Source organism: Acomys russatus, chromosome 11, assembly GCF_903995435.1.
Source record: "Acomys russatus chromosome 11, mAcoRus1.1, whole genome shotgun sequence".
Classification (NCBI taxonomy): domain Eukaryota; kingdom Metazoa; phylum Chordata; class Mammalia; order Rodentia; family Muridae; genus Acomys; species Acomys russatus.
In genome coordinates, this window is record NC_067147.1 from 52,988,587 (window position 1) to 53,016,221 (window position 27,635).

Here is a 27,635-nt window from a genome sequence, read left to right on the forward strand (position 1 = left end):
TAAAGCCTGGCCACTCACCCACACACCACCCTGCAGAGGAGACCAACGTGACAAGCGCCATGACTTCCCACCCAGGAGGACATGGCCTGCCAGTAGGGTGAGCTTACCTCAACAATCATCTTCACAGTGGGCAGTGTGGTGCCAAGGTTCTGGGGGTGTGGTGGTCGCACAGTGACAGGCACGCAACCACAGTACAGGCAGCCATAGAATGCAGCAATAAGATCCACCCCTAGGGAGATAAGCACATGGTCAACACCGGGCTCAAGAGAGTCCTCATGAGGACAGCCTACAACATCTGTCCACAGATAGAAAGGGGACAAGCGGGCAGGATTTCTTTTCAATACAGCTATGGCTAACTCCAAATGGGTATTTATCAGTAAGGACAGAGAAGAAGGTGCCCCTACACCCTGAGGGGAGTCTCAGGAAGGGCCAAGGGGATGCGGACTGGGGTACACAGGGTGCCCCATACTGCAGCAGGAAGATTCTGGCCCTGTGCAGGAGACCTTTGGCCCATCAGACCCAGGAGGAGTCAGAAGGGCTGGGCAAGTCTGTATATACAGGCCTCAAAGACAACCTCTGTGACCAACTGCTCACAGTAGAGGTCCCCAGCCTCCATACCAAGAGGAGCCATTCCTTCAGACACCTACAAAGGCTTTAACAGTTTATCTCAAGGCATATTAAAACGTATTAAAAAATGATACCGGTAGAAACTATAACTTTTTAAAATATCAGACAAGGACAGAAACTTTAAAAAAAAAAAACTTCATTTCAAGATAAAGATGCAGCTTGAAGGAGCACAGGACAACAAAGTCTTAGGATGAAGCACAAGGTGACATTTACAACTCTGAGTGGTAGAAGGTTAAGAGAAGAGAAATGTCCGTTACTGAAGACAGGAAAAGATACAGAGAGATGCAAGGAACAGAAGCACACAGAGAAAAGCGCACGGGAAGACAGTGTTTATGTGAGGGGAGAACGAAGCTCCGGTGGCCGCTGCGTGAGAGCAGCACCTGGCGCAGCCCCGATGAAAGGGGGAGACCGAGCCCTTGCCCAGCATGTGCAGGGTCCTGGCTTCACTTCACTTCTCAATGTCACGAAAAGAGCGGGTAGGGTATGAGGGACACACGCCCCAAACTTCACCTTCACAAGGTGGTTGAGGTGATGTCATAATTCCTTTGAGAACGCTGCATGTAATGGGGGATGCCAAAAATATGTAGTAACAGGACATTCCAATCCTGCCGTGTCCTAAAGCAGTGATTCTCAACCTATGGGGTTGTCACCCCTTTGGGGGCTGAATGACCCATCAGATATTCACATATAAGATACGTACATTCCGATTCATAACAGTAGCAAAGTTGCAGTTAGGAAGTAGCAATGAAATAACTTTATGGTTGGGGGTCACCACAGCGTGAGGAACTGTATTAAAGGGTCCCAGCATTAGGAAGGCTGAGAGCTACTGTCCTAAAAAGAATCAGAGGCTTTGGAGTGAGAAGGCGGCCCTAGAGACGAGGTTCAGTGAAACCCTATAGTCTGAACAAGAGTTGAAGGGACGCTATGAACAAGGAGCTCTCTAAGGAACACAGCTATACTTCACATTCCAGCCCTGCTCATGGCAGCCAGCAGCAATAGTTGCCCCTCCCCGGCCCCTCGTTCTGAGATGCTGTGCCTCGAAGGATGAGAGCCTAGCTCTAGAGTAAGAAGGATGCGCCTGTGTACCTGCTACCCTGACAGCAAAAAAGCTGCCACGGCCGCTAGGAACAGGGGTCCCACCCAAAAGGCTCTCAGTGGCACTGGCATCACAGGAATGGGGAGGGCAGAGCTCAGTTTCAGGAGGTCAGGAGAGGGTGTTGGGTGTTCATGTACCTGGGGGATAGACCAGAGCCACGTGGTCCCCAGCATCCAGTCGGCCCTTCTCCATCAGCGCAGCAGCCACTCTCTCCGCCCTCTTGTGCAGCTGGATGCAGGTTGCAGTGCTGGTGACTGTGCCCTGGAGAAGAACCAGGTTCACGGGTATGCTGATGCGTTCAGACAGAACAGTATGTGCTCTGGAACCTGTGTGCATCGCTCTGCACACCAGCTCCTGGGGTCAGGAGTCAAGTGATATCAGCGCTAGGAAACGCTGGGCCTGCCACATGGGTGTAGTAGGGAGTTGCACCTCTCTGAGTGGCCTGGCCTGAGCTTAAAAGGGTAAGTAAGCACTTCACTCCTACCTGACAGAGCAAAAGACTGTAAGAACCCAGGATGTCCATCCTGGGACCCATCTGAACCATGAATCCTTGCCCTGAAACCTGCCTCCCCGGCCTCCCTACTTGGAGCCTGCAGGACACTGCCCTCTCGTCCCTGCCCAGAACCAGTGCTCCAGCACTTAACGATTCTCTCCCCACAAGCTGACTGCATCTTTGCTGACAATTAATCACTATCTGTCAGCATGACTTAGAGTTCAATTATAAAATGGATGTCTATTGAGATATACCAGAAAGCAAGACAGCCTCTCACGTAAGAAACTTTTCAGCAGAGAAGCGTATTGCTTAGACACAGAGGGCATCGACAAGCATCTCTGAATGATTTGAGCATGGAGGCACAGTCTTGTACCTGCCCTTGAGGCTGAGAAAGGAAGATGGAGAGCTGAAGACCAGCCTGGGATATACAGCAAGGCCCTGTCAGATACAAGTAAATAAAAAGAAATATCTCTGAATGAGCAAAGAATACCAGGACCTGCTTTGCATTTTCTAAGATCTTTATGGGACAAGAAAAGAATCAAGCTCTCTTAAAGTATGTTTGATGTGGCTGGCAGGGGAGCCACACAGGCTTTCATGTTTGCTTCTGTGATCCTGCAGTGTGGGGAATACAGACCCTCCTGTATCTTTGTATGGTACAGAACATTAACAGACAATGTGACAGAGAATTTCTTAATCACACAGGAGAAGCAGTCTGGAGCAGCAAATAGTGTTTGTCATTTCAAATATGTAAGCAAACGTACAAAGACTAAATGTGTAAGTATTACCATGTAAATGTTTTCTTTTAGCTCATAAACCCAAGAGCATTTGCACAGATAAAATTCCTAGTAAGAAAATAGAGTATTTCCAGATAAATGCAAATCAAGACTTTGTGTCAATTGTATAAAGCACACATAAGTGGATATTAGCCCAACATAGATGTCCTCTGAGAGACTCCACCCAGCGGGGGGACTGGGATAGATGCTGGAACTCGCTGCTGGACTCTGGGTGGAGCACTGAGAGTGGTATGGAAGAAAGGGGGGATGGAAGGATCCAGAGGGTTCAGGAGCCCCACAAGGAGACCATCAAGGCCTGCGGATTTGGAGACAGGGGGCCCTGCACAAACTGTTGCACCGACCAAGGATAATGCACGCAAAGAACCTAGACCCCCTGTTCAGATCTAGCTAATGGACAGCTCATTCTCCATGGTGGTGGGAGGAGTGGGGACTGCCTCTGACATGAACTCTGGTGCCCCCCACCCAATTTGATCACTTCCCCTTGGTGGGGAGACCTGATGGGCACACAGAGGAAGGGGAAGCAGGCTATCTGGATGAGACCTGATAGACTGTGGTCATATGGTGGGGGAGGAGGCTCCCTTCTGTCAGAGCTCTAGGGGAGGGGAATAGGGAGGAAGAAGGAGGGAGGGAATGGAAAGATACAAGCAAGGGGATAACAATCAGGATATAATCTGAATAAATTATAATAAATTAAAACAAAACAAAAGAAAAAAGAAAATCAAAGCACAAGTAGAGAGAACAATGCCTCAAGAGGGACTAAGGTCTAATACCATTCTACTCTCCCAACAAAATAATGACGATGTGGAGGACAAATGGGAAAACCCCCAAGAGTCCTGCCCTCACCTTGGCATTCAGCAGCAGGAAGAGTGGGTGGTCAGGAGTGGTGTGAGCCCGCCACTGCAGCACATCTGCCAGGAACAGGAACTGCACAGAGACAGGAGGGCTCACACTTGCCCCATCGTGGCTGCCACCTGCCCCCAGGAGCTACCCAGTACCTTCCGAGCCTGGTCACTGTCCTCCAGGTGGGCCAGCTCTCTCCCAGAGGCCTGCGCAATCCTTTTCCCAGCAACCAGGTTCCCAACGATCATTGAAGCCGGTCCAACTTCTACAACAGAATCCCAGGGACAGGTTGGGAACTTCTAACCCGTAACTGTCACGTGACTCCACTTATATGTAACACTTGTTATTCTGAAACATAGTTGGGTACTTAACTCTTTCATTTAAATGTAAATATTCAGATCATTCCCAAATATAAACTATGCCATATAATGTTAACTAATTATCAATGTTTATTGCTTTTCTATATTTTACGTATAATCAGAATTCTTGGGAAAAAAAACCAGTTCTTGAAGTGTGTTATACTTGAGATAGTTTATCTGTTTGGTAATCAGTAAAAGAAAGTTAGCCTTTCCTAAACATTTATATAACCAAGGCAATAAAAAACTAAATATACTAGTTAAACTGGCCTTTAAGCTTAGTTGTTATGTTAAATCAGAAACAGAAAACTGTCCCTTGAAAAACTTCCATTCCTGTAACCTAGTGGCCACCAGAGATTCCTTCAATTCTAGAGCCTAAATGCCCTGGCAGCACCCCCTTCTGTTGCCAGGAGCAGGTGCATACACCTTAACCCCAGGCCCAGAGAGGTAGACAGTCACTACTGCAAGATCCAGTGCAGTGCACCCCAAGCCAGTCAACACCAGTCAAGGCCAGACAGCCTTGTTGTTAGGCACAACTAACCTGGCTGCTTCTGGCGAGGCTTGGGGAGATTGGTGACACAGGTGTGAGGGCACATCAAGACATTGCAAGGGTGTAGCGTCCCTTCCAGAAAGCGCTGCTTGGTTTCAGAAATGTGAATTCCTCCGAGAGGAGCCTTGGGCAAGGTGTTGGCAGGAACCAGGGCCAGACAGTACACGCCCACCTGGTGGATGCTGTCGATGGCCTGGAAGGCAAGAACTCTGCTGAGCGTGTGCTGCCAGCTCAGGCTGGGGAGAGCTGGAGGGGGGCCACACGGAACAGAGAGCTTAAGTGCAGACATCCAGCGGGTAAGTGACCTCTGAAACATCTCATCACGCCAAGAGGACAGAGAGCATGCTTAGTTGTACCATGAGACACACAGAGTTTACATACACAAACACATAAGCCTACGTAACTGCTTTTATAGCTCAGTAGCCACAAAGACACGGTGAGGCCTCCGGCTGGGGAGAAGTGAGCAGAAGGGACAGAGGCTAGACATCCTGAACTTGGAATTATGTCTACATTTCAAATACAACTAACTTAACAATCAAAACCTCCATCAGAAGTCAGCTGGCAGCACAGCTCGGAGGATCAATTTAATGTGGCTTTAAACAGTCTTGACAGTTGGTCCCCAGGGAAATGTATGCAAAGGAGGAGGCCTACAAAACCATGTGAGCTGTTCCCAGCTCTCCTGTCTGGGTCAGCATGGAGGCCACACTGTGAGACGCTGGGCCCAGTGGCCAGAAGTCGGTGAGTGACAACACCTGGCTGTTGGCAACTACATTAACAAGAGAATAATGAGTTAAGCAGAAACACTATGGTCTTGCATAAGAATTCTCAGCATAAATTCAGAATACGGCGAATCTTACAAACAAGCTGACAGATGCCATTTTCCACTCTGCCCTCTGAAAAGAGTGCAGGGTGATGACTAGATGATAACTAGTGGTGACTAAGTGAAAACTAGTGCTAACTAAGTGACAACTATTGGAGATGGAGTGATAACTAGTGCTGATGAAGTGATAACTAGTGGAGATGGAGTGATAACTAGTGCTGATGAAGTGATAACTATTGGAGATGGAGTGATAACTAGGGCTGATGAAGTGATAACTAGTGGAGATGGAGTGATAACTAGTAGTGACAAAATGATAACTAGTGGTGACGAAGTGATAACTACTAAGGTCAAGCTCACAGACAGCGGTCTCAATATCCCACTCAGGACTGCACAGGACCCTTGTGCCTGGCCTACCTGTTTCTGCTACAGCCTCAGAAACCACAGACATTATCAAGTGGCTCCCATTGACCTTTGAATGATAACAGCCATAGCTACAACACACGGAAACATAACATTTATACCCATGAGTTCATGAGGAAACAAACAAGCCAACTCAGGGTCACCCTCAAAGCGTTCATTAATCTGACATCTATTAACCGTCTTTTTTTTTTTTCCCTCCCCTGCATGTTCTAGTTAATGATGGAGGACAGATGAAAAAGTCAGTGTGACAAACACAAAACTGACAGATCACAAGCACAGGATGGACGTGTGAAGGCCGACAAAGGGGAGCCCAGACCCCTGAGCCACCTTCCAGAGAGGGCTTGCCAGAAAACCAGCCTAGTCCAAACAAGCCTCCAGACCCACTGTGCAGGAGCCACAACCACAGCTACAGCCACAAGACATGGTGCACAAGGCCAGGTCCAGTGAGACTGCGGAAATGCCACCCCATAACCTGTTTTCCTCAAATTAGTCACAAAAATGACAGGGGGCAGTTACAAGCTAAAAAGAGCATGTCCTACCAATCAGTCATAATTTATGACCTTGTTGTGATTGTGTCAGACTAAATAGTCACTAGACAGTTGGGGAAATGCGAACAGTGAATAGATAGTTAATTGTACTTATAAACTACTGTTACTTTTAAAGATATGCTAACAGTATTGCCAAGGTGCAGAGCAGACACCAAGCAGACTGACAGGACTGTGAGGCCGCTCTACCTCTTAGTTTATACTCAGTACCAGGAACGCTCTGTAACAAAGGAAGTGTGGCCTCTCTGACTTTCGGGGCATATCTGATTGCCTGCAATCATCTGTCACCTGTGAGCCCCCAGGTGCTGGAAGCAGCAGCAGCCACCCCAGCACACCCACCCACCTGCAGCACGCGGCTCATCCACTGGAAGCTGTCCTCCTCTGAAGCATCGGGCCGCTGCTCAGCCACCAAGACAATGCGGTCATCATGTAGCACAGTCACAGAGAACACAGCGATCCTGAGGCAGGACACAGGCAAAGTGACTACACAGAAGAAACTGGTGCAGAGGTGTGGTAAACAGACTACTTACTGTTAATGCACAAAGTGACCAGTCTTTGAAACAGTTTCAACTCACAAAATAAACACTGTAGTACTGAGCACAAGTTTTTTCTTTAATTCTTAATTCTAATGTTAATGTAACATTTCTTTGTGAATAACTCTTTAGAGGTTTTACTTTGCAAACAAAGGATCAAATATTTCAATAATTAGTTAATTAATCCGAATCGTTACTGAGCTTTTTGGACTTGTGTCTACTACCTAACTTTACGAATTTCAACAAGTCCTCTTCCATTAAAAAGAAAAATTCTAAGGGCTAAAGAAGTGGCTCAGATGGCTGCTCTTCCAGAAAACTCAGGCTTGATTCCAAGCACCCACATAGTGGCTCATGATCTGTAGCTCCAGTCCCAGGGGATCTGATATCCTTTTCTGGCCTCTGTGGGCACCAGGCACACATGTAGTACACAGACACGCATGCATGCAAAACATCCACACACATAAAATAAAGATAAATATATTTAAAAGTATGTTTTAAAAACTTTGTTTTTCGGGGCTGGAGAGATGGCTCAGTGGTTAAGAGCACTGGCTTCTCTCCCAAAGGCCCTGTGCTCAATTCCCAGCAACCACACGGTGGCTCACGGCTATCTGTAATGGGATCTGATGCCCTCTTCTGTCATGCCCTCTTCTGTCATGAAGACATACATGCGAATAAAGCACATATACAAATAAATAAATATATATTTTTAAATTTTGTTTTTTCTACATTTTTCTACAGCCGTGTACCCGGCAGCATGTGTGGAGGTCAGAGGAGAACTGTGAGGAGCTTGTTCTCCCCTTCCACCAGGAAGGTTCCAGGGTGAAACTCAAGTCACCAAGTTTAGTAGTAAGTACCTTTATCTGCTGAGCCATCTCACTGGTTCAAGTCTCCTCCTCCTCTCCCTGCCCCCCACACCCTCCCTTCCTTCCTTGCTCCCTTTCTTGTGTGTGTGTATACGTGTGTGTGTGTGTGTGTGTACGTGTGTGTGTGTGTGTGTGTGTGTGTGTGTGTGTGTGCACATGTACCTTTTCCTTGCTTGTGTATATATTTGCCTGTATGTACAAGCACCTTTTGTTTTGTTTTGTTTTGGTCTATGAAAGCTATCTCTGCTCTCTCTCATCAAAGTTAAAAAGTTGGGTTCCCCCACCAAACCCCTTATACTAGAATGTCTACCATTTAATCCTGGGTCACCATAGACGTATGTTCTCCTAGCTTCTCCTTCAGCTAGTATGCCCACAAATTCTGCAGCACAGCATACACAGCCCACTAACACATTATTTTATCCAGCAAGATTTTCTCAGTGCTGTCTTCCTGCCATTCTTCCTATAGCACTCCTAAATCTCTAGTACCTTGTCCAAAAGTTTTTCAGTATGGAATTTATTCTGACAAGACTTCTGAAATCCATATGCCTGAGACTCCACAAGTTAAGGGACAATGTAGATTGGCACCATGCTGGTTAGCTTTTTTGTCAGCTTGACACAGGGTAGCGTTATCTAGGAAGAGAGAATCTTAATTGAGAAAACGTCTCTATCAGACTGGCTTGAAGGCAAGTCTGTTGGACCATGTGAGATGGTTCAGCCCACTGTGGGCGCTACCATCACTAGCTACGTGGTCCTAGGTTCTGTAGGAAAGCAAGCTGAGCAAGACATGGGCAGCAAGCTAGTAAACAGCATCCTCTGTGTCTCTGCTTCGGTTCCTGCCTCCTGGGTCCGGCCTTGAGCTCCTGCCCTGGCTTCCCTCTGTGATAAACTGTGAGGTATAGATGAGATAAGCCATTTGCTCCCCAAGTTGGTTTTGGTCATGGTGCTTATCCCAGCCATAAATATTAGGTTAGAACTTTAAAACACCATTGCTCCCCCATCTTATCACATCAGTTCCACTGTGGTAGGAGGTCTGTCACATTCTATTCGGCATCCTCAGAGCTTCCCAAGTAAGAACAGCTGGCTCCCCAGGCTGGAGTGTGCCAGCCTTCCATTTCCTCAGACAGCTCTTCAGCTCCACGCACACCCACCTCGAGCTGCTAAACGGATTCTCTTCCCCTCTCGCCTATCCCTTTTCCAAACTCCTTTCAACATTCTATTTCTTTCTCCTGGAGTAATTTTTTAATCTGATTATTTTATATGACTTATAATGTTCATTCACCGAGGTTCCTGTACTCCTCGGGCCCCTGGAACAGACAGGCAGGCTACCTTGTGTGCAGAACAAAATCACCCCACATCAGTGAGACACTTGGCACAATAGGGCATGAAGACATAGTGTCCTCACCTCACTCAAAAGCAGGGAGCATATTTCCCTGACGAGCGTCCCCAGGGACATCTCTGCCTACAGCATCTGAGTTTCTACTCCGAGGGACAAGCCACCAGCAAGGTATCTGTGCCCACTTGGTATGACTCCCTGACTACGTCTTTAATGCATGTTCAAGGACAGGGCCTGGCCTGGCCTGGCCTGGCTCACAGGTACACTAACTAAAGTAAACAAAGGCACATGCACACATATTTTTGAGAAGAATAAAACTTTAAAGGCAGTTGGCTAGCCAGACCAAAAGGAGAAGAGCTTCCTGCAGGACAAAGACTCAGTGGGAAGAGCTAGACAAAGTCACAGGCCCAGAGGTACAGTCATCTACTCGACAGAAATGAGTGTCTAAAATCTCTGCCTAATGAATATTCCAGGGACAATGAAGGGGCTGGTAACCACTCCCCTCCCAGCAGCTGGGGCCACTTATTCTTCTGCCCAATTATGTATTTGGACCTTACCCTCCTTTTTGAAATTGTTATATATATATATATATTTTTTAATGTGTATGGATATTTTGCCTGCATATATGTCTATGTGCCATGTGCGTGCATGGTGCCGGAGGAGGTCAGAACAGTGTGTGAGAGCCCCTGGAACTGGAGTTACACCTTCCACATGGGTGCTAGAATCGAACCCAGGTCCTTTGGAAGAGTAGCCAGTGCTCTTAACCACTGAGCCACCTCTCCAGAGCCATACCCTGCCTTCCTCTCTTAAGGAACTGAAGACACACTGGGAAATGAAGACATTTAACTCTGTTATCACAAATGCAAATGGTTTTTTTTCCTCTTTCTTTGTGTAACTTTTCTGATAGATATACATTTTTAAATTTTGCAAATTCAGGTTTACTGGCCCCTCTTCTCCTATACAGACTTCCCAGATTTTAAGGCCAGAGGAGACCTAAGACCCAGGGGCAGCGTCTCCAGTGCATCACCTGCCTCTGTAGACAAACTTCATGGGCTCCACAGCCAGGGCAGTCGCCACAATGTCATCTGCATTATGTCTGCGCACTCCTACGACCATCAGCCCATCCAGCTTGCCCACGACGAAGACCAGGTTATCCTGAGAAAAGAGCGTGGTCAGACCTCACGAGAAGGACTTGACAGCCCAAAGAATCAGCATCTCACACAGGGTTAAAAAAAAAAGTGACTGCACCATTCAGTACTAGGTCAGGTGGGACAAGCGTGGCACTGAACGGTGGGGAGATGGATGTCAATGCAAAAAGGGCTCTAGCGTCGCGGTAAGCATGTGAAGGCCTCTGAGACTCCACAGCAAGAGCAAGGCCTCCCCGTGTGTCGTGTAACCCCAGCTAACTGCAGCGACAGACACGGCCACGTGATGCCAGCAGATACCAAGCAGTTCTCGCTGCAGACACCCACGAAGGGAGCACCCCAACACACACAGCGACGACCAATGTGTCTGGGAAAGAATAAATCAAACCACCCACCTGAGGAAAGGCAGGCCGAGATGCTACAGAATGTACTCATTGTAGCACTGGTTTAAATATCAAAACTTGGAAAGAATGACAAAAAGGAGAACACGCCCACCTTGCTTCCCACTGAGGGCCCACTGCAGGTCTGTGACTGGAGAAACACTACGCACAGGTAAGGGACAGGCATGGTGGTCAGCATGAATGACTGAGGCCACCCTGAGAGCCAAGGACATCGGGGACAAGAGCACGTTTGCAATGAAGCGTTCCTTTTCTCCAACACTCTGTGCTGCTGGACGGGTACAGGAGGTCATACTCACAGGTCCAATAAATCCCAGAAGGCCTGTCCTGGTGAAAGGCTGGTCAGAGACAGGGACTCCATCTGCAGTGGCCGGGACAGTCTGCCAGAACAGGGAAGAGGACGTCAGGCAGCAGACAACTCACTGACTACTAGAGAGACAAGGTGGGCAAGCGGAGAACTCAGTGATGGCCAGACCAAGAGCGGGCTCATGCCTTCAACGCGTCCCTTGGCGATGACGCTCAGGACTGCAGGGTTTTAAAGACAAAACCCACAATTATATCAGTAAGGGGGCTAGAGCACCCTGGTAACGCCTGTCTTCTGCAGAGCTCAGCAGCATTTTTCAAATACCTCAAGATTATATTTTATTTACATTTCCTCTTAGTTATTTCAGTTTTAGCTTGCACAAACATTAATAATTTTGGTTAATACATCTGGACCACAGTCTGGGTCATGGATAGTCCCAAAAGCACTGCCGAGGTGGCTGTGACTGGGGAGAGAGGGAAGGGTGAAAGGCCGAGAACAGTCTTAGCAGATGCAAAAGAAAGTCAGGACAAGAAGGCGTTACCTTCGTCATTTCAAATACCACACTCCACCTGCGGCCCAGGGTTTAGTGCTCCACTCTCTCACCCTGACTGCTCGATGAGTGGATATCCACCTAAGCGGGGCTCCAACAACTCTCAGGGAGCTATGTGCCTAGTTGCTGGCATCACCTGTCCTTACAAACTTACTGTGAACAAGGATCAGAGTGTCAACGCAGCTGAGGTCCTGTCCATCAAAGCCTGTGGGGCACATGAGTCGGGCCCCACCAGCTCCTTGTAGGCCTCCACTCCACCCTGTACCTTTGGACCCATCAACACTCATGGGATTTGATTTCAAGATAAAGATCAGGAAAAGGATACAAACCTCAAATATATTCTTTGTGATTCCAAGTAGTCCATAATATGCTGTCCCAGTTGCAAAAGAATTGACACAGATTTCTCCAATTTCATCAGTTTTACAAAGGTAAGGGGCACCGTCTACCTTCACAACACACACACTAGCTGAACAGAGAGAACAGTTCAAAATCATCACAGTATACATTTAAACAGATCGTTCACAAAAGTTTACTTGCTCGTATATTTGTGGGGTGTTTCTCATTTGTTTGTTTGTGAGACACTATGTAGTTCTGGCTGGCCCAGACCTCTCTATGTAGACCAAGCTGGCCTAGAACTCACAGAGATCCACCTGCCACTACCTCCCAAGTGATGGGATAAAAGGTACGCATCACCATGCCTGTCACTGCTGCTGTATTTGAAGTTATAGAAACAAGACATTACATGTGCAGCAAATTCTTATACTGGAGAGTCACGGCGTGGACAGTACTAATACTAGTTATACGCAGTGTCAGGACTAGAGATACAGCTCAGTGGTAGAGTGCTTGCCTAGAGTATAAGGGTCCTGGGTCCATGGCCAGCACTAGACAGACAGACACAGCCCCCACACACATAGGCGGACAGACAGACAGACAGACAGACATGCAGGATTTAGGGGGAGGGTCAGAAGTTTAAAAAGTAAACTACATCTATATAATACACTCTTGATCAACACAATATCACTTCCCCAAGTACAGGGAGATGAGTATTTACTTTCAGCCCCACAGTAACATTCTCGGGTATGCATGGAGATGGGCTAAAAGTCACAAAGTAGCACACATTACTACAAATCCCCTTGATACTGTGGCAAGGACGAATGCCAGGAGGCCAAGCAGTGCAGCACCAGTGCTGGGATAGGACACTGTTAGACCTGACTACGCCCATGAGCCCAGTCAATTAAGCAACAGCCAAATGCTGGGCAGGGCCCAAACTCCAGAGAGAATGCCAAGAAGTACATGCACTAACAGTCATTGTGTGGCGATTTCGTCAGAGGTCAAACTCCTGTCCCAGACTGAAGTTTGTTAAGACACACCATGTTTTAAAGGGAAGGGAAACATTCCATGCTGCAAGGAAACTCCATTAAATCCAGGAAGTAGGCCATTGAAAAGTTTCAGGAAACCCCTGAAACTCACCAGACTCACTAGGCCCTCTCCTCCCAAAGCTCACATACAACCTGCAGGGTCTCAGGAGAGGCTTGAGCTGCCTGAACAAGCTGCTCTCCAACCTGTTAAGCTGCCTGCAGGTTGTACACTGTGTCCCGGGTTTCCAGCTCTTGTGAGCAGTCATCTATGCTGGGTGTGGCTTCTAGTCGTCCAGCTGTCTCTCTGAGTCATTTCTGCTCCTGTAACTAACCCATTAAAGCTCACTGGTCCACTGGCTTGGACGGTGGTGGCATCCTTACGTTGGTCTGTTATGGGTTAGCTATCTGGGGTGAGTAGACGCTTGTTCATTTTCTCCCAGGAAAAGTGTCACACAGCAAATGTGTAGGCACATCTGGCACACATAAGCACAGACAAACATCTGGGAGCACATGTATAGAGGTATGGGAGCGTGCGTGTAGATATGTGACCAGGGAGTGAACAAACACATGAGACAGGTGTGCATGTAGGACAGCAATAAAGGAAAATGAACATAACTCTGAACATTCCTCATGAGTTCAAAGTAAATAGCCAGGGCTGGTGAGACAGCTGTGCTCAAAGTGCATGTGGGGAAGCAAGGAGACCAAAGTTAAACCCCAGAGCCCATGTTAGAAAGCCGTGCATGGTGGCATTTTGAAAAGTTCTAATACTCAGGAGAGAGAGAGAGAGAGACAGGAAGGACTTTGAGGGTTGGGAGCTAGCCAGCCTCGCCTAAACAAAGACCTTCCAACCAAATGATACACTATCCCTAAATAAGGCTTAGAGTGCCTAAGCATCACCATCAAGGCTATCCTCAGATCCCCACGTGCACACACATACACACACATACACACCAGCACATACATATTTCCCCCTCCACATACAAAGGCTACACAAGATATAAACACCACTCACAATCCCCACAATTTACAATCTACTTGTTCTTCGCCACAACATGGAATGATTACTCCATTCTGCTTTCATTACTGTGTTGCTACTAGGTAGCCCAGGCAGACCTCAACACCAGCTGCCTCTGCTTCGGCGGCATCCCAAGTACTGAGATTACCCATGTGAGCCGCCACACTGTTGAAAGTGTTTTAGCGACAAATTCAAGCGTTCTACAAGACTGTTTCTATGAGGGAGTCAACTTACAGGAAGAAACGTAATTCACATGAATTAAAGAGGGGAGCTAAGCCTCTGTGCTCCTTCTACTCAGAACTCTACCTACACGTGGGGCCAGTCTACTGAAGCTGTGTGTCAGGGCTTTAGCACTTGTCATCAAGGCTGCCTAGGAAACACTGAAGCTTGAAGCCAGTGGGTACCAGGCAGCCATTGATGCTGGGGGTGACTGGGTTACCCTACTTCTGAAAGTCACTAACAGTGTGTCCCTGTCAACTTGACACAGCTAGAGTCCTCTCAGAGGAGGGGCCTCAGTTGAGGAATGGCCTAAATCAGACTGGTCTGTGGCCATGGCTGTGATAAGCTGTCTTGATTATTAACTGATGTAGGAGGCCCAGAACACTGTGGTGGGGAAGGGCAGCCTTCCTACAGCAGGCGCTGCTGAGCTGTACAGGACAAGTAGGCAAGCAGGGCAGCAGTCACCATGGTTTTGCTTCGAGCTCCTGCCGGCGTCCTGCCCCTCACTGATAGACAGGAGGTAACCTGACAGTGTAAGCCGAATGACCCCTTTCCTCCGCTAAGCTGCTCTTGCTCAGACTGTCTCATCACAGCATCAGAAAGGAAGCCGGGACAGAGGAGGACACTGCCTGCGGCAGGAAGGGAGAGCAGGCAGCACCCAGCACCTGCAATGAGGAGGGACCTAAGAGCAGCATGAACTGCACCCTCACTTCCGAGTGTCACTGAGGGCTCCTGAGCCAGGCTCTGCCTATTCCCCAGTGGTGCTCTGTTCCCATGGGGGCCGCTCCAATACCCTTCTCACTGCCCTGCCCCAAAAGAGCGGGAGAGTGCACGGGCCAACTTCTGCAGGAGGATGTACCTAACTTTTATTTATTTTTTAAACCAACAGGTATTTCTGAGACATTTCCACTTCTCTGTTACTACTAGCCGCCAGGTGACCTCATCATCCAGACATTTACAGCACCAGTGTTTTCTGAGGTACCCCTATAGAGACTGCAGGGTGTTAAATCCCTCCAAAAGGCATGAGGCTGGAGGCCTGGCACACAGTGAGCAGTCCGGCATACCGGGCGCATTTGTGCTCTCGGCTGTGTCAGTCAGAGCAGGATGGGGATGCACTGACTGCTTCTTACCTCCAGGCATCACCTGGCCAACATCCTGAACAGTGAGGACTGACAGCTTCTCCTCCGTGTCGACTCTAATCACACCGTAGCTCAGGCCGTTCATTGACAGGACAGCTTTTCTTGGAGGAGGTCCTCCCAGATCTGGGGGCCTAGGGAACAAGAGCACCAGCTGGCCTGTTTACGAGACCTAGCACTCCAAGGAGGATGCACTCGGGGTCAGCCTCGCCTGACATTCAACTCCTCACTAAAGCGCCTGCCCAGTGTGTGGGCTTGTCAGGAGAGAGTGCTCTAAAGCTCATGTCCCTCTCTGCAGTGTGGCCTCAGTACTCTTTAGACCCATGACTACAGAGCAAGCGACACTGTGTCACCTCTGAGACAGGTCATCAGAGGTGACTCAATTTCTATCTGGTTATCTTGTGACCTTCACATGGAGCCCGAGGGGAGCCAGATGGGCAGACTAGCTGGGGGAGGCCACTATGCTGCAATGCATATACTGTGCATGTGTGAAGCTGGCTCAGACCCATGGTACCTATGAAACACCCCCTCCCCACAGCAGACGGCCTGATGGACTAGCCACTTACAGTTTCTAAAAGATAAAGATGTTGCTTTGAATGCCATTATTAAAATGAAGTTACTTAAAACTTACATATTTCTAAGTACATGCTACCTTTAAATTATGAGCACAATACACATGTGACCAGGGCTGAGGCAAGTCTGTAGCAATGAGCTGAGGGAAGAAAGCTAAAAGCGGCGTCCTCTGCTGTGAGCTTGTGGCCTGCAACCCCACACATGAAGCTCAAGGGCAGGATCAGCAACAGGTGACTCATGAGCAGGGAAGAAAAGTGTCTTTGGGCCCAACTGCAGTCTGGGAGCAACATGCTGTGTGCAGGAATTATAGGAAGGAGCCCAGGGCCCAGATACTAGGATACCAGCTCGTAGGTGGGGGAAGGAGGGTCTCTCAGGACAACCTCAAGCCCCTTACTCCAAGTTTCAAGATGTGAAACAAAGGAAATACGTAGTGAGAGTTTTGGTTTCTTAAAAGCCCACTTATGTCATGTGAATATATTTTTGTTTTAATCCCAGGTGTGGGATAAGGGGCTGCTTCACAACAGGTGATTGTGATTTGCCTCGTGCGCTAGCAGGGGCATGATCTTTGCCAGCTGCAGATAGTTTAATTCTGGGGACTCTGGAGAGGGTATAAATGGGAGAGCCCCGAGAGGGACTGTGGTGGTGGCTGCTCCCCCTGCTGCTGCTGGTTCGTCCTGCTGCTGTGTTTGCTGGACTACTGATATTCTGGTAAATAAGACTGGACTTGCCCCAAGGAACCCAACATCCCTAATCAGTAGGAAGCAGCCTATAGCGGTCAATGCCCCCTCTCCCCTCTAGCCTTCTTTTTCTCCTACCCAGTGTTGGGGCTTTGGAAGGGATTAAGGTAGATAAGGGTTGGAAGGGAGGTAGAGGCATAAGAACCCAATAAAATAGTTTTTTGAAAAAAAATTCTCCTACAGAAATATTCATGAAAGCAGCTCAGCTTTAGAGTTTAGGGTGGCTGGATGCTTCTTTAGGCAGTTAAATGTCCTCTTCAGCAGACCAACAGCCAGCAGAACCTCTCAGAATAAGGAACTCTTGTTTAGTTATAACTTTTAGGTAACGCCATCATAAATAGAAGACTCCAAATGTGTGTTCACAAGAGACAGCATGCAATTCAGTTACCTGCGGATGGCTACTGTTAACGCTTCAGGAGAGCTGGCACAAGGACAGATGACTTCTGGCCTCAGACCTCTGGACTGGAAGACGTTGAGGAAGGCATCACAGGAAGATATTGACCCTGTGTCAAGCAATGGGAGTGGAGCATGAGAGACAAGTCCAGTCAGGCAGGAGCACGAGGTGCATAAAGCACTGTGCTCACCTGACAACCATGCTGAGTCCTGGCCGCACATGAGCTATTTTAACAAGAACACGGCTACAATGTGGCAAAGCAACACTTTTAGGGACGGTGTGATTACCAAAAAACACACATAATCATTTCCAGCTCACCAACAAGTGAGAAGCTGGCAGTCTCTCATGGGAGGGCGGCTTTTGGTCGTATGTTGGTTACTGAGGTCCTGCCCCCTTGTACCCTTTCCTGGGCCAGTAGCAGAAGCTCTCCTGAGCTTCAGGCTCAGGACCAGCACGGAGCCTGCCAAGTCACTGAGGAACATCTGTGACCAACAAGGCCAGGCCTGCCACTAGATGGCGGACAGTGCGGCAAGTGCAGCTTCTAGCAGTGGCTTTAGAGATGTGGGATCTATACACTTGCCCAAAGATGTCCTGCCTCTCCCTGGTGTCTTCTCCTTTGGGTAGACTCCTGTCATTCAGGGTGGCAGGCCTTCACAGTGGTGTCAGAGATGTGAAAACTTGGCAACAGGTAGGCTCTGCCAGCTCAGGGCTCAAGTATCCATGGCCCTATACCATGGTTTCATTATAAACCTCTCCCCACAAGGAAACAAAGAAGGGAAAAGGGCATCTACATGGGCCCTACACTTCACATGGTTTGGGGAGAGAGGTGTCTCCTAAGGAAGAGAGCAGATTGTTCTGTGTTACCAAGAGGCATCATAACAGCATCATGAGAGCCCAACATATGAGCGGCAAGCTAAGGCCTAGAAGGGAAGGCTAGCTATGTGAACCTGGAGGAACATGGATGGCGGAGACAGGACAAGGCTGTTAGGGCTAACACTTATCGCCAGAAAGAAAATACTGGAGGGAAGCGTGTGCTCAACGGATCGCTGACTGCAGCTGAGCGCACAAGCAGAGAGCTAGAAAGCTATGAAACTGAGCAGGAGTGGGTAGCCATGGATCAGGGGAGGAGACGCCTTGCTTGACTGGAGTGTGCAAAAAGAGAATGATAGGCCTTTAAGGGTACCGTGTGCCTGCTCTGCTCTCCCAAAAGATGGGGTGCACAAAAGAATGGCAATAACTAATTGGTGTCACAAAAGAAACCCCTTGCACAACAAGCGTCACTTGAGGCTCTCCTAGAGGACACCTCCCACAGGCCTTAGGCAGTCCTGGACCTATGAAGCTCACACAAGCAACACAAAAGCAGTCACATTCATAGTTAGACACAGGAGGGTCCTCGGTGCTTAGGCAGCAACCACAAAGTATTCCTCCAGGAGGGCTTGGGCTCGGCCGGAGACACATGGAGAAAGGACAGTAGAGTCCTGTGAAAGAAGTTGGGGGTTGAGAGCCAAGTAAGGGGGAAGGGCAGGGGGCTCAAGAGGTCCCCAATGAACCAGGGACCCTATTTGTAGCATAATCCAGAGACCTCTTTAAAACGCTGACGCACATTGAGGGTTTTAATTGTACTAAAACTGCTTATAAAATTAGTGTCTTAATAAATACACATGCGACCCACTGATGATGAGTCACCAACAAGAGACAGCGTGTCGCAGAACATAATAGGGCATATCACGCAGTGGTGAAGCTTCACTTTTGTTCAACAGCTTCCACTACTCCTGGCAAGTAGGGAATCATGGGAGCGACCGCCACGCATCTACAGTCTACTTACATGGGTTAGCGCCATCAGCCACAATCAACATGCGCAGAGAGCTGAGACAGACATCCCTCTGACCTCGCTGTGCCAAGAGAGACCAGTGCATATCACGGGACTTCACCAGGGCCGCCCGGGCTGCAACGAGAAGGGAGTACAGATGTCTCTGTGCCATGAGGACAGGCACCCTCACACTGTAAAATACTGTTCTACGTCATCATATGCAGAGGCACACACACGGAGGGGGAAGGAGCTGCTGTGTGGACCACAGTCTTGTCTGCTATCGATGACTATTATCCGTTACCTCATGTGCTTCCTAACCTACTCCAAACCTTTTCTTTTTTTGTTTTTTCAAGACCGGGTTTCTCTGTGTAGCCTTGGCTGTCCTGAACTCGCTTTGTAGACCTTTGTGAGGCCTCAAACTCACATCGATCTGCCTGCCTCTGCCTCCCAAGTGCTGGGATTAAAGGCATGCACCACCACCACCTGGCCAAACTTTGTCTTCTTAAAACCTATTTTGAGACATGATTAGATGCAGTAGACTTATTTTCGAGCCTTTTAGTTTTTTATTTTTATTTTACATGTATGGGTATTTTGCTTGCGTGTATGTCTGTGTACCGTGTGCATGCAGAGCCCACAGAGGGCAGAAAATGGCTTACGATTCCATGTAATTGGAGTTACAGACAGTTGTTACCTGCCATGTGGATGTTGGAAAGCAAACCTGGATATTTTGGAGAAGCAGCCAGTGCTCTTAACCTGAGACCTCTCTCCAGCCTCAGTCTTTTAAAAAATCAATTATTATTATTTTATTACTTTGTGAGTATGAGTATTTTGCCTGCATATATGTCTGTGTGCCATGTGTGTGCCTGGTATCCTTGGAGACCAAAACAGGACATAGGACAGCCTGGAACTGGAGTCACAGAGAGTTGTAAGCCACCAAGTGAGTGCTGGGAATTGAACCCGCATCCTCTGGAAGAATAGTCAGCACTCACCTGAGCCATCTCTCCAATTCCCCAGACTTTTTTTTTTTTTTTAATTAGACATTTTATCTTCCTTTTTGAATAGTACCTATTTTATCTCGTGCTGCATGATGTCCCCCCATGGTGCTAGCCCTTGCTTTGTGCTGCATCGTTGCCAGAACTATCACGTCACTTGGTTTTCAGGGTTCTGGCGGCCTGGAGGTCATGAGGTGAAATGAACCGTGATTTGAATGGACGTTGTCAGCTTCAATGAGTGGGCAGAGCTCCGTTAATCCCACTTCCTTCAACCAGGCTTTGTCTGCCTCCATAAAATAGGATGCAAGACATTCTGTAATAGGAATGCTGATCTGGACTATTCCTGCAAAGTATATACTGTCACCAACATTGGTTGGTTCAGTCTTAGAAGCCTGTGCTCTACTAGACAGGGACAAAAAGATGCTGGAGCTGTGCAGCCACAGGAGCAGGGGTTCCTGTTTGGGGCTGAGAGGTACCTACCGATGGGAGGTAGGAAGAACGGGCAGAGAGATGGCTCAGAGGTTAAAAACACCATCTGCTCTTCCAAAGGTCCTGAGTTCAATTCCCAGAAACCATATGGTGGCTCACAACCATCTATACTGAGATCTGGTGCCTTCTTCTGGCGTGCAGGTGTATACATAATAAATAAATCATTAAAAAAAAAAAAAAAAGAACAGGGCACAGGTCTCACAGGTGGCCTACCTCATCCACTGCAACCTGCCTGTCATAAACTGTATCATTTAATCAACAGCCTTGTTCCTGGTGGCTTTCACAGCTCCAACTGCGCGTTAAAACCATCTCAAATTATATGCTTAGGAATACTGATGTGACTGTGAGAGAAACTTCCAAAGAATAAAATTAGGCATTCCTCGTCCTTCAATATAGAACTCAGTTACTCCACTGCAAGTAACTGGCCAGGCCCTGAGTAGATCTGGACCAGGATGGACTACAGAGAGATTCCTCAAATGGCTCTTAGAGCCCACACCTGTATTTCATGTCTTCTGAATTACTGCTTAATTACTTCTTACTGTCTGCTACCTTTATAGGAACACACTTTCTGAATCCAGGAGAGTGGGTTGACCTTCATTAGGGCATATGGGATGCTGACGACGTGCATCCTATTCATGACACTCTGCAAAAAAAAGAAATGGACCAGATCAGAGGAAGGCAGGATTAATCTATGCCAGAGCAAGCAAACCAAACACAACAAAGTGGCACGTCAACATTTCACGAGTGTGGCTCATCTCTTGTTCCCACCCCAGTCACTAACAAACAACACTCACTGTTAAGACTCCATGCCACAAACCAGCATCCCTTTTGAAGTCCAGCACATTCGTTAATGTTTCAGCTGAAAGCGGACACAGAGAGTTAAACTGATGAACAGCTCTTTACGCACATGTCGAGCACATCCCGAGATGAGTACATAACCAGCACACCAGAGCTTCAGGAAACAGAGACGGCACTTCCAAATCCCATGCACCAGTTATCAGCAAGCTAAACTATCTGTTCAGACGCTGGGGCAGAGAACCATGCTGATCTTCAGTTCAAAAGCACAAGGGACACTACAGAAACTACAAAAAGGCCGCTGTATGATTGCGCCATTCTTAGGGGCTGCTCAGAGCCAAGAGGCCAGGATGACAGCTGCCTTGGACAGCCATTCCTCAGCGTCCTACCCAGATTCCCCATTCTCACACCCACAGCCTGCAGTCTCACGTCTTACTTGTACAAGCAGTGGCATGCATGCCAGAAACACTGTTGCACTATGAATAACAATCTCCCTATCCTTGTTAGCTGAAAAGCCACATGAAAGGCAACATGAATGAAACAATTAGCACTGGGTCAAAAGAATTCACAGGACTTGGTTTTATATGACTAACTTTTAAAAATCATTAAAGTCCTTGGATATAATTGAAAATCCTCCTCCAAATCTCTACAAACTAACCCTTGAGATTAAACATCTGTATTTTATATATTTAAAAAATCAGCTCAATTTTACTTTCTAGTTTGTTCACTTCCAGTTTTGCAATGTAAGAAAAGTACCATGAATCTAATTTTAGTATTTAAAATAATGTACTGCATATTGGCCCCATAAATTTATAAAATTATTATCTATCAATATAAACTAATATTAATTTAAACGTTAACAGTGAATTGGGGGCTGCTTCTACTTTAACAAAGGTAATCTAAGATCATAAAGACTATACTTAAGCATTTACATGCATGTCTGCTCAAGCCACAGATCCATTTACTGACAATGAAACATAGGCAGGAAAGGATGTCCCAGGACGGGTGTTTTCTACTTTTTATAACGCAAACTGCACTGCCCTTCAGCACATCAGCAATCCATCCAGCCAGTATGCATAAATAAATCACTGGTGCACAAGTCTCATACGCCACAAAATTAGTGTTAGTATGACTTCATTGAAACTGCCCTAAGGTATGGTAGCCAGGCTCTGCAGAAGGCACCTTATCCCACCCCTCCCCCTCCCCCTGGTCCTGCAAAGGCCAAGACCTTCCTCCGAGGGTACGGGTACGAGTGAACGGCGGCACCCCCTGCCTGGTGCAGCTGCATCGCACAGGGTGGACGCACTATGCACAGCAAGAGATTCTAGGGTGACACTGGGCACATCAGATACCTATGCAGGCAGCGAGAGCTGCAATCCGGAATGTATGACCTTACCTTCCGTGTAGCCGCAGGCCTGCGTCAGAGCTTGGCACTGCGCCAGCAGGGAGGAATGGGACACGGTGACCCCTACTGTGCTGCCTTCTTTGCTGGTTTTATACTGTAAAATTTCAAGGAAGAAAAAGAGTGATTTTATTTCTATAGCCACACCGGACTGGAGGAGGCTGAAGACGCTACAGCAGGAGCAGCTGGAGTCACCGCCCCCTCGGCCCTTCATGTCCTAGCTCTCGCGGGACCTGAGACAGTGCCAGAGCACAACTGTGCACATAGCTGCATCCCAGCAAGGACAATTAGAGATGAATTAGGTCACAGTGAAATTCGAAATGACCCAAGAAAGGTTCTATATGACATTATTTATCTGGGGTAGAGGTAAAATAAGGGGGACACTTAGCCTAAAAAGCATTAAGTAGTTATCTTTTTCTAAAAACCAGGCCCAAGCCTGTGAGGGATGTCTGTGTCCTTACTTCAATGTAGGCAGTCCCGGGCCCTGTGTCCTGGACCAGGGGGTACCAGTCTTTGGGAGGCTTGGTCAGGTGCTTCCCATCAATTACCAGCCAGGCGAGGGGGGGCCAACCTGTGACAGCAAACAGGATAGAGGTGAAAGGCGGTCAGAAGGCTTTGCTCCACACGTGTGGAACCTGTGTCCAGCATGCAGTCACCAGCCACAGGGGACTGTGGGAGTCATGTCTTATTTTCATATCCTTTTACTTAAACAGGTAAACATGGTGCATAACAGGTGACCTGAATTGGACAAAAGCCTTGAAAGTACTAATTTTGCTAAAGGCGCACCAGCCCCTTTGGGTTTGGTTTCTGGCACAGCACGCCTAGAAGGCAAAGCCAAGTGACAGGCGTGGCCAGAACACAGATTCTATGACGTAAGAGCCTCACCTTTGAAAGTAGCCACCTCTCCTGTCGGTGCTTTGGGCAGGCCCTTCTGACAAGCATCTGTGGTCAGGGCCAGGGTCACCCCACAGCTGCCCAGGAGAAATCCAACCTGCTGGCTGCCTGCATCCTGCAGAAGACAGAGCAATGGCGGAGGAGATTGAGTGCTTGTGGGAGGGGAGTGAGAGGCACACCCCAACCGCTGGGTTGCAGGCTGTGATTCCTTCACCGCTGGTAAAACCTCCAAAATAATTCAGTCTTATTATTGGCAAGTTATTCTATTTTCATGAAAATAAGACAAGTATTTGGAATTTAGAAGGCATTTTTGTTTGTTTGTTTATTTACAGGGAAATATAAAGGTCTGCATAGTGGGCTGATTTCTTAGAGTTTATTCTTATAAATGAAACTTGAACACATTTTAATTAACTCTAAATATAACAGAAGTTAATACTGGCTCACGTTTGGAACTTACAAGCAACTGAGGTCTGCCCTCATGACGCTTTCCCTTCTCTCAGATCTGTTTTCACACATGTCCCTCAGCAGCTTGACTTCCATCATTCCCTCATGCAATCTTAAGACTCTCGTACCCAAATGCTTGGTTAGCACATTAGACCCCTGGAACACACTGGCCTTATTTGCGAATTTTATTTTTGGGATTCTTGAGCGCTTGTTACCCATGATGCTCATATTAACAACTGCATGAACACAGAAAAAACAGGACAGAGAAGCCTGATTTTCTAAAACACATGAGTATTCTGCTCAAATATTTTTCAATAATCAGACTACTGATAGTCATTTCCAAAATGGTACAGCCATCAAGAGCAACCAAGTCCCTCACATTAACAACTTACGAATGAAGAAAAACTGCCTACCGCCTACCGCCTGGGGGCACACCCCACACAGATGCTCTAGAAGGTCTCCGGAGGCCTGTTTGATACTTGCCTCCTCCAAGCACCTGTTTAAGCCAACAGCCCACTGTGAAGAGGAAGCTAACCCACAGCACCTAAGGAGCCCAGCAGAGGGCGCTGAGTCCTGGCCCTGATCCACATCTATTACCTTTCTTGTGAGTGGTACTTCTATAGGGACAGGGACCAGCTCCGCCAGGAGACATCCATAAAATGCAACCATGAACATTACAGGGTCACTATTGGGAAACACAAGTGCCACCTACAAGAGGAAAACAACAACAAAAAACTGTGAGATCTCAGGAATGAATGAGATTTTTCATCTTTTAGAATTTTTGTTAGATAGAAATTGATTTTTTTGTTTTTAAAATTCAGTGAAGAAAATTTAATTTTGTTCAAGGAAACATAGAGATGACCTGTCTCAAAAAAAACAAAAATCCAACAAATGTTGTAATTCATTCTTGTCCCTCAAATATTCTTGTTCATGTAACTTTGAAGAAACAGTTGTAGGTGCAGCCTTTACTACACCTGGAACAAAACAGTTCAAAGTTGAAGGCTAAGGCCGCAACTAACACCCATCCACACTGACTGTCACTGTCAATCAACAGTCCTGTCATCAGGGTTGGTGGAAAGTGCCTTAACCCACTAAGCCATCTTGCTGGACCAATTCTATTATTTCGAAACACTTATCTCCTTGCACTTTATTTTTTTAAATATTTAGGTGTCTATTTTATTTCCTATAATCATATGAATATTTATTTGGGTCTAACCATAATCCCAACTGATATCTTAAAAAATACTATTTTGCCAAATTCATAACTTTTTATGGAATAAAATTTTACAAGACCCAAATATAGTAATTGGTCTTGTAATAGTAATAAGCCAGAGTAGTACTTAGCTGAGAGCCTTTGAGAAGGCAAAGAGTGGCTTAGCTTAACCTCGAACTTCTTTTTGTGTTTCTGTTTTCGAGACAGGGTTTCTTTGTGGAGCCTTGGCTGTCCTGGACTCACTTTGTAGACCAGGCTGGCCTCGAACTCACAGTGATGTGCCTGCCTCTGCCGGCCGAGTGCTGGGATTACAGGTGTGCCCACCACCGCCCAGCAACCCTCCACTTTTTTTTTTGACATTTTTTTATTAATTTATTCATATTACATCTCGATTGTTAGCCCTTCCCCTGTTTTCTCCCATTCCTCCCTCCCTCCCACTTCCCCCCTTCTCCCCTCCCCTATGTCTGTGATTGAGGGAGACCTCCTCCCCCTATATATGCTCTTAGAATATCGAGTCTCTTCTTGGTAACTTGCTATCCTTCCTCTGAGTGCCGCCAGGCCTCCCCATCCAGGGGACGTGGTCGGAAAAGGGGCACCAGAGTTCGTGTGAGAGTCAGATCTCAGTCTCCACTCAATGGTGGAGAATATCATGTTTGTCGGCTAGGTCTTGGTAAGGGCTCGAAGTTTACTGCCTATATTCTCCTTGGCTGGTGCCTTAGTTTGAGGAGGACCCCAGGACCCAGATCTGCCTGTCATAAAGTTCTTCTTGTAGGTTTCCAGGACCCTGTGGAACCTACTATTTCCCCATTCTTCCATGCTACTCTCGCCTAAAGTCTCAATAGGATGTCCTCTCCTCTGACCCACTTTCTTGGTAAGTAAAGTTTTTCATGGTACGTATCCCTTGGACTAGTGTTTTGATATAAGTGAGTATATACCGTTTTTCTCTTTTTGCTTCTGGGTGAACTCACTCATTATGATAATTTCTAGATCAATCCATTTGTCCACAAATTTCGGGAATTCCTTGTTTTTAATAGCTGAGTAGTATTCCATCGTGTAAATGTACCATAGTTTCTTAGTCCATTCTTCTACTGAGGGACACTTAGGCTGTTTCCATGTTCTGGCTATTATGAATAAAGCAGCTATGAACATGGTTGAGCATATGTCCCTGTTGTGTGGTAGGGCATTTTCTGGGTATATTCCAAGGAGTGGGATAGCTGGGTCTTGAGGAAGCCCTATTCCCATTTTTCTGAGAAAGCGCCAGATAGCTTTCCAAAGTGGCTGTACTAGTTTGCATTCCCACCAGCAATGAAGGAGTGTCCCTCTCAACCCTCCACTTCTAAGGCAATATTTAAGTCTGTTTATCTTCATTCTGTACTTGAGGTTTACAAGCTGCATATCTAACAAGCTTATTGAAAAGAAAACCCTATGCGTCTAGAGATGATTAGACAGCGGTTGCCTCAGCTGTAACTGAGACAAGATAACGGGTACAGAAAGGGTGTCTTTGGAGAATCAGTCATGCGGAGGTGCATTTGCACACTCTGTAAGGTACACCACCAAAGGAGCATGGCTCTTCCAGCGGAGGGACCACTCAGTCGCTATGAGCTTGCTCAACTTCTGCCTCCGTTGGTAAAGAGTATGCCGTGCAAGAGTGAGCCCCTGAGCTTGGTCACCAGAACCCACAGCTTTAAGAGGCAGGTATGGTGGTGTGCGCCTGCCTGTAATCCCAGCAGCGGGGAGGTGGGCAGAGTGCGAGACTCTGTGGCCAATCCAATCTAGCCTATTTGGCAAGCTGGCGGGCAGTGAGGGATCCTGCCTAAAAAATGCACATACACACATGTTGGGCAAATCTTCAAACCTGTTTGGAATTAGATGTGCAGGCTAAAACATCATATTCCCATGGACAGCTGAGGCAACTTCCTCCATCTCGCTGCTGAGAAGTCTCAAAGCCACGGTGACGGCTGGTTCTGTGTACACACTATTCTTTACTCCCACCTCAAAGCCTCCCGGATTCACTCTCTGTCCCTGCGGGTAACGTTCTGAGGCATGCTTTGGACTGGGTCCGCACCCCCTTCAGTGTGCACACTCTGCAGGCACAGGGCCTCACTCTGCCACTGCTATAGTCACGTGGCTCTGCTGCTTCGGTTCTGTCTCTTCTCTGGACTCATAGTGTCTGTCAGGAGCTGGCGTGTCAATGGTTTTGTAATTCTGTCCTGTTTCTCTTCCTGTTCTTCCTGTTCTTCCTGTGTATGTGTCTCTCCCCTCTGTTCCCCACCCCCATCATTCGTTTAAATATTTATTTTTATTTGATGCGTATGAATGTTTTGCCTGCATTTATGTCTATGTGCAGAACGTGTACACAGGGGACACTGGATCCCCTGGAAGTGGAGTTACAGGCTACTGTGAGCCGCCATGTGGGTGCTGAGAACCAAGCCCAGGTCCTCTGGGAGAGCAGCTGCTCTTTGCCACTGGGCTCTCATCTCTCAAGCCCCTCACTGTT

The 27,635-nt window shown here is 47.4% G+C and overlaps 1 protein-coding gene across 2 annotated transcripts in view; it reads right to left on the reverse strand.

The window, feature by feature from the left end:
• Positions 1 to 27,635, reverse strand: part of Dip2a (disco interacting protein 2 homolog A) — an 88,311-nt gene that overhangs the window by 13,178 nt on the left and 47,498 nt on the right. For both annotated transcript variants that reach the window (XM_051153259.1, XM_051153258.1), the window contains exons 10-27: positions 24,523 to 24,633; positions 23,473 to 23,596; positions 23,049 to 23,158; positions 22,582 to 22,684; positions 21,185 to 21,249; positions 20,940 to 21,033; positions 18,925 to 19,044; positions 17,094 to 17,208; positions 15,390 to 15,529; positions 11,997 to 12,133; positions 11,113 to 11,193; positions 10,298 to 10,425; positions 6,885 to 6,999; positions 4,748 to 4,949; positions 4,006 to 4,115; positions 3,854 to 3,934; positions 1,861 to 1,984; positions 108 to 229 (exon numbers count right to left, since the gene is read on the reverse strand). In XM_051153259.1, coding sequence (XP_051009216.1) covers positions 108 to 229; positions 1,861 to 1,984; positions 3,854 to 3,934; positions 4,006 to 4,115; positions 4,748 to 4,949; positions 6,885 to 6,999; positions 10,298 to 10,425; positions 11,113 to 11,193; positions 11,997 to 12,133; positions 15,390 to 15,529; positions 17,094 to 17,208; positions 18,925 to 19,044; positions 20,940 to 21,033; positions 21,185 to 21,249; positions 22,582 to 22,684; positions 23,049 to 23,158; positions 23,473 to 23,596; positions 24,523 to 24,633 — 2,082 coding nt within the window. The remainder of the gene's footprint in view (positions 1 to 107; positions 230 to 1,860; positions 1,985 to 3,853; positions 3,935 to 4,005; positions 4,116 to 4,747; positions 4,950 to 6,884; positions 7,000 to 10,297; positions 10,426 to 11,112; positions 11,194 to 11,996; positions 12,134 to 15,389; positions 15,530 to 17,093; positions 17,209 to 18,924; positions 19,045 to 20,939; positions 21,034 to 21,184; positions 21,250 to 22,581; positions 22,685 to 23,048; positions 23,159 to 23,472; positions 23,597 to 24,522; positions 24,634 to 27,635) is intronic.